Genomic DNA, 12207 nt, shown 5'->3' with positions numbered 1-12207 from the left:
CTCCAAATACTATTTGATTGATTGGTTAAATAGTTCTCATCTATAAAGTCTCTGTCTATAGTGGGTAAGAGTATATTTGTCTAACTAAGGCCAAGTGCCCTTAGGTTGTCTCCAGATGACTATCAAATATTATATATTACCTGGCTTAAGCACCCCCCCCCCCTTTAAATACCCAAATTAGCAGACTCAATGTCTTGAAGTGTACTTTTTAATGGCAGCCTCACCTGAGTGATTTGTGATATGCACTTCCCCGTAAGTGTACCTTATAAGCCTCCCATTCCAGTGCCCTGCACCCTGGCCTTTTTTGATGATGTCGGAAAAACTGTGTTGTGTACTATTTCCTCTTTGGGACAAATGGTTGATCAGTTTGTGCTATGGGTCTAAGTCCTTTGAATGGCCTTTTCAATAAAGCCTGTATCTGAATTAATACGAAGACCACCAACAAGTAGTGAGAAAGGAACCTATTTAAGTATGCTGTTTCAACAAATACTACAAAATATTCTACTTTCATCAAAATATATTCTGGTCTACTGTGGGTGTGATGATTGTGGGAGTAATAAGAATAGATTTGATCAGTTGGTTGCTAATGCTCCATACATCTAATAAATCTGTCTCACTGATTATATTCTCCAGTGCAGTTTCAATGCCTAGGTGCCCATTTCGGACACAGTTCAGCATAGTCTTTATTTCCTCTCATGCCTCATTAATCCACTACCAGACACTCCCTGCCCATTTTGTCTCACTGTTGCAGGTTCTCCCATTATAACGGATTTCCAGCTTTCTGTTCCTCCGTCTTTTCATTTTGTATGTTTTTCTCTCTCTTCCTCTCGGTGAATGTCTGAGTGCTGGTCCCCCAAATGGAAAGCACCCAGCCAATCCTTCTCTAACACGCGAGTGATGTTCAGCTTTCAGGCAGTTTTACCATGTTTTCTCCTTCACCACTTGTTGTCTTGTTCTCTCCCGCCAACTCTTTTTCAAGCTCATGCTGTCATAGACTAGAGGAATGCCGCAACCGTAAAATGAATGTGAATGCCCTTCTTAAAATTTTAATTCCCTTTATTGCCTGCATATTACTCCTACAAAACACATTCCCTTGATGAGTTAGGGATTTTTGTGGCACTTTTTCTTCTCTTAGTTATACCTTAAAATATTTAAGAATCTGCATCAATGGGGTCAGTTTCAGAAGAGAGAATGTGTTTATGAATGGTTATCAGTGGTTTCCAAAATCAGTTGTGTTTCTTGAATTTTTAGATTTTGTCAGTATTTTTCTTTGCAAGTTTGCTTCCTACTCACCGTGAACTAATTCCATGACAATATAAATGGGCTGCCTCTGGGTGCAGACTCCGATGAGTTTGACAATGTTGGGGTGGTTATACTGCTTCAGGATTCTACAAAGAGAGAAAAGTTAACATAAATGAAGGACTTTCCACACAGCGCTATAGAAAGAGAAGATCGATGAAACATGGCCGTATTAGTGATAATCAAGAATGATAAATGTTCAATTGCTTCCTCAGGCTACACGCATTTGAGAGAGTATCATCCTAGCTAGAACTGGCACTTTGTTCAGAAGCACTAGAAATCACCAAAAAAATCTATTTCGAGCAATTCTGGTATGTTACTGATTAAGGAAGCAAAAAACAAAATTTCAGGGGAAAAAAGTTAATGCTAATTCTCCTCAAGACACTGAACATCCTATACCCACACTCAAGTTCATACAAAGTTAAACACCAGGATATGGAAAAACTACATAGATAGAAACAAACAACATCTACACATTCAACATGCGTAGACATGCACACACACAGATACATGAACACAACAGTGCTTCCAGGACAAATCTTATATGTGAGTTCTTGGAGATGCTCCCATTCTGCTCTGCTGCTTGCAGATGTCAGAACAACCCCGGGTTTAGAGCTATTGAAAACTTCAGCCTTTGTTAGCACCAGCCACAATCGGTGAACACGTAGAAAACACTCAAAAGAATAACGCAGTATCCTAACTTCAAGTGGTCCTCTAATGTCCATGCTGTAGTAAACATCATGACAAAGAGTACATCTAAGAGGTTCCAACACTTTAAAAGCCTAATGGTCAGTTCAGGTACTGTGAAAAAAACAGAGAAACCAGCACTTTCTGAAGGATTTCGAAATGAACAAAGGGAAGAGGACTCTGATGACTTTCCTGGAGGCCCTCACAACACAACTACACAACACAGAGACAGCACTTATGGCGACGGGGGGGAGGGGAAGCGGGGGGATGGGGGTTAACTGGAGACCACTATCTACTAGATTTTTAGGGATGTCAGTGTTAACTGAGTAAGTGGATGTAAGTTATATTTCTGGAGCTGCTTTCACAGCATGTGAGCAGCTCCAGGACTGTTTGGGGTTGCGGTCCACGCGCACCCATCTTTTAATTAAGCCAGCTGCCACTGGAGGGGTCTAGGTGCTAGCCCAAGAAAGGGAAACAATCAAAAGGATAAGAGGACTAGCCCAGGCATCTCCTAATAATTGAAAAGTCAAGTTTTTAGGGCTTTTCTAAAAGCCAGCAAATCTGTCTTCTTCTTGAAGATCAAGAGGCATAGGGTTCCACAGCTTGGAGGTGCAGGTCAAGAAACTCCTGCCACCCCAGTTGGATCTTTTACACTTTGGAACAACTAGATTAAAGAATGAGGACGAATGAAGAAGTCTGGTGGGGGTAAATCGCTGAAAGTGTAATTTGATACGATCGGTCCGGAATTATGCAAGGCTTTAAATGTGATACAGAGAGCCTTAACATCTATGGCTTCTTAATGGGAAGGCAGTGAAGCTGGGTTCAGAGCCTGTGATATTAATGGTTGTCTTAAAGTAGTGCGTAAAAATGGAAGGCATTCCATTTGTGAGTATTATGGAATACAGATCTGATGTCAGACATGCTGATTTTTCGCAATTTGAACCCTAAAAAAAGGAGTGTTCCGTTTTGAAAAGCAATCCCAGGGATGGTGGTCTGCGCACCCTTTCAGGCACCATACCTGCGATTTTAGCCAATTGTAGTAGGTCACAAACTGACACCTGTGGAGGTCGGTCTGCAACCCACTATGATTTGGTATCTTGCAAACCAACCTATTTGAACATGTATCTGTTCACAAAAAAAGACACTGATAGCAAAAAGCAGAATCGGAATTTACAATCACTTTTTGTAACCAGTAGCTTAATACACCTGGCTTATGATTATTTAATTTATTAGAACAACAGCTGTCCTGACAATACTTAGGATATTATAAACTATAATCACCGTTTCTATATTTCCTGCAGTATATTAGTGATTGTGTATTATAATCAAATAGAATATTTGCTTTTAAAACGTTTTTATGTTTTTATATTTCATGTATAATAAATGTATGAATTTTGTTTTACTATCTTATCCGAATAAAGGAGGGGAGATAAGACATAATGTGTTGGGGGAGGAGTGGAACATTGTCTCATCAGATAAACCAGATAAAAAAAGAAATATGACGTTACAACAATCACAAAACATCAGTAAAGAGCAAAATAGCAAAACAACAATGCAAAACCCTGAAAAACGGGTAATAGAAACTATCCCAGAACTAACTCCATAAGGATCTCAATATGTTGCTACAAATCTGCTTTTTCTAAGTGCGTTTCAGGGAAAATATTCCAAGATCTAGATTCCTATCCATAGAAGCAACGTTTCCACCAGGGGTAGACAGGGCAAAGAAGTAAGTATGGACAGGGGACCATGTGTCTAGGGATAATTGTATAACTATTAGCATAGGTGGTGAGTGGACGGGAATAAGGTTTAAGGGGGACTGGAACCCATTCAGGTGGTCATTTATTCACTCTATTAGTGCATCTCACCATCGACAGATAACGAAACCACGGATGCCTTAGCAGCCTCCCTTTTACTCACTTCCCAGCGTCCACGGACCACAGATCAACAACAATGTAATGTTAACATAACTTCTATGTAGGTATGAATACGCTTTGGGCTTTTGCTCTTGAATGTTATATTTTCAATGCCTACCAGTCTGCCACAACAAGTGGTTAGCAGACCACTTGTTATCCCATCTTTTTCCCCCAGAAAGGAAGTCCAGATCGGGGGGGGGAGGGGGACTTTTCATTTGGGACCGAACCCTGTACTGTATCTTTTCACAGGACGCCATATGGAACTGTTGGACTTGGCCCTTAAGGCAGGTTCACCCTTAATCTTTTTGCTTTAGATCTGTGATCTGTATGGATGATTTTCTGGTCTGTGCGCACTTTTTCCCTGTGTCCCAGAGTAAAGTGCGTTCATGTAGTTAGGCTGGCCTGCTCTCCCATAGGAATGCATGGGGAATGTCTGTGTCCCTAGTAGTTCCTGATGCGTGGGGAGTGCATGCTCGAATTTGGTATGTGCGAGCTCGTGAGAATGAATGCTTCGCAATGGTGTATGTGGCATGTGTGTGTCATGTGTAGAAATGCCACTTCTAGGACTTGGGATATTAATGTAAAAAATGCCTGCCGTGTGATTGGCTGGAGCTGGCTGGTGAGCCTGGCTCCAGGAAGGCTGGATGGGTCTGCCCGGTGGTGAGTGTGAGATTAGCATGTTGATGGCTTGGGAGGAGTGCACCTGGTCCCTGATAGGCCTGGGCTTTCCCCACACAATGCTGGCTCCACCCCCTGTAGTGCGACTGATGTCCCTAGCCCTGCCAGTGAATAGAAAGGGTGGTTGAGGTAAACAGAGTACTTCGAAACCAGCTGCAACTGGTTTCTCCCCCACCCTGCACCATGAGACAAAGGGAATTTACTGTATAAGAAGGGGCTGTGTCCCCATACAATTTGGTTCTGCTTGTGGATCCTTGCCAGAGGGGACTGCTGCTGCTGCTGGGGCCAAGAGGACCGCCACTTGGCTTGTCTCCCTGCCTGGAGACCCAGTGTGCTGGCGGCTCTGGCCCTCCCTTTCCCCCCTGCCTGCCTCCAGACCCTGCTGGAGCTTTGCTGTTGCCTGGGGAGCGCCGCTTAGTCTCCTTGGCGCTAAGGAGTGCTTTATTTTGAGCCCTTGGCGCTTGATAGCGCTTTATTCCCCTTCTAGCGCTTCAAGCGCTCTATTTTGTGCAGCCAGTGCCCACCCGGCGTTTGCCCGCTTTAGTGCCGATTTTCGGCATAGCGAGTGCCCACCTCGCCGTATAATTTTATTTAGAAGCCGGAGCCACCTGGCATTGCCCCGTCCTTGGATATTTAATTTATCACGAGGGAGCCCACTCCTTGGATAATGGGACCCCGCCTGCCTGTCTGAAGCGAGCCGCCGCACTGCCCGCGGCAACCCGCAAGTGATCATTGGCCCGGTCAATCCTTGCGCGGCCCGGGAGAGGCGAACCGGAAGTCCCGCCCCCGGAGCCGAGCAGCGAGGAGAGGAGCAGCCGGCCGTCCCCGAGGCTTCCGAGCGAAGGGACAGCCCCGGGAGAAGGAGCAGAGCCGCCGCGAGAGACCCGGTGAGTGGGGCTGGGAAGAGCGAGTAAAGGGAGGGGGGCGTCGGGCACATTGCCGGTGCCCGCCCCTCCCGTGTGCTGACCGGGCCTGAGAGAGGCCCAGCTGTGTAAGAGCCCCGAGGCTCTTGGGGCATTGTTTAATTCCTGAGTCCCCCGTGAGGGACTCCAACGTTCCGCCCACACTGGTGACGAGCCCCGAGGGGCTCTGAGGGGCATATTTTGTTTATTGAGCCACGAGAAGGCTCCCGCCCCAGCCCACATTGTTTTATGAGCCTGCGAGGCTCGAGTGCCAGCATAGTGTTCTTTGAGCCCTGAGAGAGGCTCCCGCCCTAATTGATTTTGCGAGCCCACAGAAGGCTCGAGGGGGCAGTTCAAGTTGCTGTAAGAGTCCAGAGAGGCTCTGGGGGCATTTCATTATTTTAGAACACTGAAGCTCTTAGGTGCCAGTCCCTTTGTACTTGAGCCCACGAGGCTCCAACTTTGGCATCACCTCTGATTTACAACTGTCCAGCACTTAGTGGACAGTTGCTACGTTTAGGCTTTGTGGTTTGTGCTGCCTGCGCAGACCCCCTGACATTGAGACTCAGGACATTCAGTCCCTTGCGAGGCCAGTTGGCCTGAGGGACAAGTTCGAGTGTTGTGCTATGCGTACCCTGCGCATTGTAATTTACTTGATGATGTGATTCTTGCGCAAATGTTCTAACCTGCACCTCTGAATGTGTTTAATGCCTCATGTGCAATTGTTTATGTTTATCCCCTTTGCTAAATGTGACCTGCTTAAAGGATTGTTGATGTCCCATTACCTTTGCTAAAAGTGACCTGCTTAGGTATTTTATGTTTATCCCCTTTGCTAAATGTGACCTGCTTAGAGGATTGTTGATGTCCCATTACCTTTGCTAAAAGTGACCTGCTTAGGTATTTTATGTTTATCCCCTTTGCTAAATGTGACCTGCTTAGAGGATTGTTGATGTCCCATTACCTTTGATAAAAGTGACCTGCTTAGGTATTTTATGTTTATCTCCTTTGCTAAATGTGACCTGCTTAGGTGTTTGTTTAGGTTTCCTTCCCTTTACTAAAAGTGACCTGCTTAGGTGATGGTATTCCTTCCTTAAGTCCTGATGATAAGGTCCTAGTTCCCCGCGTGATTTTCCTACAGTGTTTAGGGTTGCGTAGGAGGTATTTACTCTTTACCAGTGATTACTGGTTGTGTGCTACATGTACTATTTCGGTGCTAATCATTATATGTTTATGTGCTAAGTGTATATCTACAAGTATTATTTCTAACAAGTGCCTACCCCTGACAGTGGTCCATGTGGCCCTGTCCTGCACATAATCCCTTGTAAATTCTGCCCGTGCCTGTTGGCACATTGTAAAGTTTGTGTGTTATCTAATGTGTTTTTACTATAATACAAAGGCTATTTTTTATATAACCTTGTGTGGAGTTTCCTTTGTGGTGGGCCTTGGGTGTTGTTGCTGGGGTGCGTGCGCAAATACTTAACTCATACCACCTCCAAGTTTAGCCTTGCTGCAACGCCACGTTACCTAGAGGGTGAGCAGGGGTTATCTTGGCATGTAACTCCCTTGACCTGACTTAGGAGTGGTGGGCTCTGACTGACTTTGGTGTGAGCCCTGGCCAGCCAGGGATCCCGTTTCTAACAGGAACATTCCGGAAAACCACTCAGTACATGAAGAGATAAGAGAGGAGCTCCCCTGTCTCAAAGCTATGGTTATCTGATGATTGGAGAATCTTGGACCATCGTCTAGAATAGCAAGTCTTACAAGGATGTGAGAGAGTAGTCACCAGGGCCAATCAATCTTCTCCATATCATGGAACAGTATGACTCCAAACTGGGACAAAACCAAAGAACCAAGTGGTGGTAGTACCAATGGGAGTTGCTAATAATGCCGCACATGCAAGTTTATCTGGTGTCAAATATCAATGCGGACATTTCGGAAGGAACTAAATTGTCATGCACACTTCCAATGGATTATAATGCTGGGGGTTCCAAGAGTGCACACATGGATCCCAACATAAAGTCAAGGTAGGCTGCTGTCTGTCATGTCTTGCATAGCGCCCCCTCCAAAGGCTTCGAAAAGGAGCTGTAAGTAATGATTTTATAAAGTCCAAATATTACTTCCTTGTGAAGTCCTCATCTCAACAGGCAAATAAGTTAAATTAAGGTAAAGAGTCCAAAGAGGCAGTGCAGCATTTTGTGTTTCAGGCAGCCAGTGATCTGGTTATTCTTGGACATCTGGCTGTAGTTTAGGTCATATTGCTCCTGTAAAGTATAGTGTGAAGTGGTTTTCGAGTTCTATCCCTAAGAAGCTGTCCTAAGACATCTGTGCCCACTGAGACTATGAGTCCCAAGAGATGTTTTCACCTTTAGATGGGATGGTAGCATTTTGCCACATGGGGGCTTTTCATGCGTGGCCCATAATGATGCATTCTGAGATGATGGCAGTAGATCTACCACCTGTGTGTGGGTATGCTAACTAATGGGATTCCATATAAGTTATTGTGAGACCAACATAGTACCAATCTCCTTGTAGCTTGAAACATTTAGACGTGGATTCACAAGCACCCAAACGAAGGATTGCACGTCTCAATATATTTATTTCTGGATGTGCACAGCAAGTTTTCCAAACAAATTATTGAAATATGGTGCAACTACTATCTTCACTGTATGGGCTCTCTTACAGAGGGGCAACTGTAGGAGCGATCACCTGATATAATTATTGGTTAGACATGCGTAGAGTTTTAGTTTTGCCGCAATTCACTTTCTGACCCAAAATGGTTGGCCAGGCTTTAATCAGTGCTTCCAAAGAAAGCTCTATAGAAATTCCTGCAGTTCTCTTTTTGTAAGAAGCAGCAACACCCGGCTGGTTTGTTTCCTTTTTTTCAACAGACAACACGTTTATCTGAAGTTCATATTGGCAGACAGTGGTCTCCAACAAAACCATAAGGACCGATTAATGAGTTCCTTTCTGCTACTATATACATGTCAAGATGTTATGGTGAGGTTTGTTTTTATTTGCGACAGCCCCTTAGTCTCTTACAGTAGGGGAGTACTACATTTCAATGTTTCACTGTAATGTATACTTTTCTTGGCGATTATGTGAAATTACAGGGAATATACCTGTATCCCATGGGAAAGGCATGTATCAATTAAAAAAGATGTTCAAAATAGTAGCAGGAGACTGGTTTGTGCACAAAGTGGTCCTCTGCAGCAGTCCTGAAGTTCCCATGAAACATTTTCTTAATGAACCAGTGTACTGCTTGCAAATAATTTGTGAAATGTACGCAATGCAAAATGGAAAATTTTGCATGATCTGAAATAAATATAGTTAGCACAAAGATAACGCTGTAAACATTATTGTTTCGTTTTATGTAGCAGTATCTATATTTAATAGTGTATGCAATAGGTTACAGTTGTATAATGCCATCTGACATTGATATTGGAGGCAACTGGAAAAAGAGTAGCATTATATCACTTAAACCTTCTGGGTCGATTACTGGTGGACCTGAAGTCGGTGTGAAGAGTTAATTCTTGATATGTGATCTCATTGTATAATACTTGTCAAAGCCAGTATGCATGCTCATGTTATAGATCTGTCTGAGATGGGCCAGAGTGCGTCTCATGCAGCATTTTGTTAGATCACTCAGGGATAATCCAGGATTCCTGGTTTGAACATTGCTATGATTGTTGGGTGTGCCTTGTTTTTAGTTCTGGTGCTAGCCAAGACCTTTTGATTTACCAAAATAATATGCATAATTCCACTCTATGATAGTTGGCCAACAGAGAAGCAAGCCCAAATCCAAAACTTTCACTTGTAAAGGGGAGGTGGTCTCAAGGGTTACATTTTTTCCTTTTATGGGGGTCTTGTTCGACCAGAGGGGGTCGTGGGTTCCCCAGACTAAGGCTAAGAGCTTATCCCAGGCCCGTTCTACGTCCGCCCTGATGGGCTTTTCAAAAAGGTTAGGGGCCAGGTCGATGGAGGCCCTTTTGAAAGTTTATAACAGCAAATGTATCCCCATCGCGAACTATGGGTCTGCTTTATGCGGTTATGTTGCCCAAGATAATATTCAAAGGGTAGAAAATGGGCTCTTAAGGCATTTTCTTTCTGTCCCTACATCCACACCTACCTTTTCCATTCATGCGGAGGTGGTTTTGTCAAACATCTCGGACAGACTGAAATTGGCACCCCTAGTATTTTGGGCGAAAACATGGCTCAATTCAGAATTAACCCTGAACCATGCAATCTTGTGAGATGTTGTGTCCATGGATCATGCAATGAAAATACCTTGGTTGAACTACCTAAAAAATACCTTTGCATATCTGGCCAGACTTGAACTTTTCTTGTTACCGTCCAGTATCAGGAGAGGGGATGTTAAAAGGATTAAGCGTCATTTTTTGGAGGGGGTATGTTTAGACAGAGAGGAGAAGGAATTAGTGAAACCTTCAGTAAGAACACTTTTAGCGTTAACCACCACCTCCTCTCTGGAACCGTACCTAAAAATTGTCACTAAACCCCTACATAGATTTTTATTGACAAAATTCAGGTTCAACCTGATTCATTACTCATTATGGTTGTTATCAAACATGGGCAAAACCAGATGAGGCCCCTCCCTGTGGATGTGATAAATTTTCTAATCAAGATACCATGCATTTTACGATGTTCTGTGGGTTTTATGCTACCGCAAGGAAGAAATATTTATTACCTGTTTTGAGGGAGGCCGGCTTTATCCAAGTCAGGCCAGCACTTATTTACCTCCAGATGTTGGGCAATACTCGCATCATTTTTAGTGTTGCAAGTTTCTTTTTCAAACATATATGAGGATTATTTTTTTTTCTTTTTCCCCCTGCTCCCCACCCTCCTCCCCCCCTCCCCTGAGGAACCCCCCCCTTTACTCCTACAGCGATCCTGTCGCCAGTCGGGAGCTCACCAGACCCCTGGATGGTGACCCTTGTGGTTTATTTGACTTTGTGAATACGACAAAAGCTGAAGAAATTAATTTATTAGTTGACCAATGAAAAGGTACAAAAAAAAAAAAAAGGATAATCTTGCTAATCGTCCTACCCTACTATAATCACCCAACCGTCTAACCGTCTAACCGACAGGTTATATTCAGATTCGGCTGTTTGGCCCTTTTTCCTTTTTTTTTTTTCTCTTTTCTTTCCCTTTCCCCAAAAATAGAAAGAGGTCATTCATTTTTTTTTATTTTTTATTTTTTTTCTTCTTTTTTTTTTCAAAATTATATTTTCCCTTCATGTATATTTTTTTTCCCTTTTTTTTTTCTTCACTCTCAATAAACTACTTACACCCATTAACCCCCCACACACCCCATTGTTCACCTTAATACATGTGTTACTTAAATTCTGAACTATATTTCTAGCTGATTATAATCTCTACCCCCCGGGGTTTCCTACGTCTTTCTACATTTTACCAATTTAGTATCTTTTACTAAAGCGTATTCTCTTGCATCAAAATGAGAAAGGAGTCAACATCTTGGGCTGAGGTAAAGTTGTGTGTCTTGTTTTTCCAAACCACTCTCAAAAAAGCAGGGAACTTCATCTGCACCTGCGCCCCTAAACTCCTCAGCTCAGGCATTCGGCTCCCCAACTCCCACTGCCTCTGTGCTGTTACCTTCCCCACATCAGATCGGATCAAATAGTTAGCTGAACCGAATTGTAGGGATTTTTCCTGCAGAGCTCTACTCAGGATTAATTCCTTGACTGAAAAGGACAGAAAATTCACCAAGATCTTTCTTTGACCTGACCTCCCTGGACGCTGCCTAAAAGGATCTCTGTGGGCTCTTTGTATCTCGCCCTCAAGGTCTATTTCTGGACTATCCTTAAGGACACCCTCTCTAAGAATTTTGCAAATGAGGGCCTTGACATCCCCATTTTCCATCCCTTCCGGTATTTTCAAGAATTTCAAATTATTCCTTCTTGAGTGAATTTCAAGTCTTTCCACGTCCATATGTAGAGCCCTATTTTGTACTCTTAGTGTCTCAATGTCCCTGTCATGTCTTTTTGAAGCCCCCGTTAACAGACTAACTTCTTCCTCAAGCACCTCTGTGCGTTTGCTAACATCCACCAATTTTTATTCTAAGCTGGCACACTGGTCATGAATGATTTTTTGGTTAGCCTCGAATGTATCAAATTTCTGATCAAGTTTTGTCAAAAGGTCCTCTCTAAGACTTAAAAGTTGAGCCCCAACCTGTGACAAGCCTGCATCGGGGTTGTTGACAGCGTTCTTACAGGAGGCAAGGGACTAGCTTGAGCTACTTGCGATGACTTCTGTCCTGTGGGTATTCCCTCTATTCTATCTTCTTCTACTTGCACTAGCTCTTCCTCCAACCTTTCCAGACTTACGGCATCCTCTAACTCTGCCAACACCGTATAACTATTTTTGAGAGGAACTGTGAAGGAAACACCTGGTATGTTGGGAGAAGTATGATTAGGTAGACTGCAGGCACTCGGGGCGACTGTTCCTTTCGGGCCTTCTGACGGAGGGTGACTGGGTGGGCCAGGGGAGCCGGAGGGGCTTGGGAAAGGAACACTCAGGGTATCGACTGTATTAGCTGTAAGTCCCACCCCGGGTAGTTTCTTGCTCCCCCCCCTGTTGTAGTATCAACCACCTTCTCCATAATTCTAAAATAGGCCTTTAAGGAAGGGGTGGGCTTTGGCACTGTCCCGCGCACCTTCAGGGGCTTCTGCTTTTGCTTGTTAACTTCCCCCGCG

The 12207-nt window shown here is 43.8% G+C and overlaps 1 protein-coding gene across 2 annotated transcripts in view; it reads right to left on the bottom strand.

Moving 5' to 3' along the window:
• Positions 1–12207, bottom strand: part of FES (FES proto-oncogene, tyrosine kinase) — a 481567-nt gene that overhangs the window by 45748 nt on the left and 423612 nt on the right. For both annotated transcript variants that reach the window (XM_086948863.1, XM_086948864.1), the window contains one exon: positions 1294–1388. In XM_086948863.1, the coding sequence (XP_086804989.1) occupies positions 1294–1388 (95 nt within the window). The remainder of the gene's footprint in view (positions 1–1293; positions 1389–12207) is intronic.

The sequence above is a fragment of the Lissotriton vulgaris genome, unplaced genomic scaffold (assembly GCF_964263255.1).
Source record: "Lissotriton vulgaris unplaced genomic scaffold, aLisVul1.2 SCAFFOLD_1550, whole genome shotgun sequence".
NCBI lineage: Eukaryota > Metazoa > Chordata > Amphibia > Caudata > Salamandridae > Lissotriton > Lissotriton vulgaris.
This window is presented reverse-complemented; position numbering and strand designations above follow the sequence as displayed.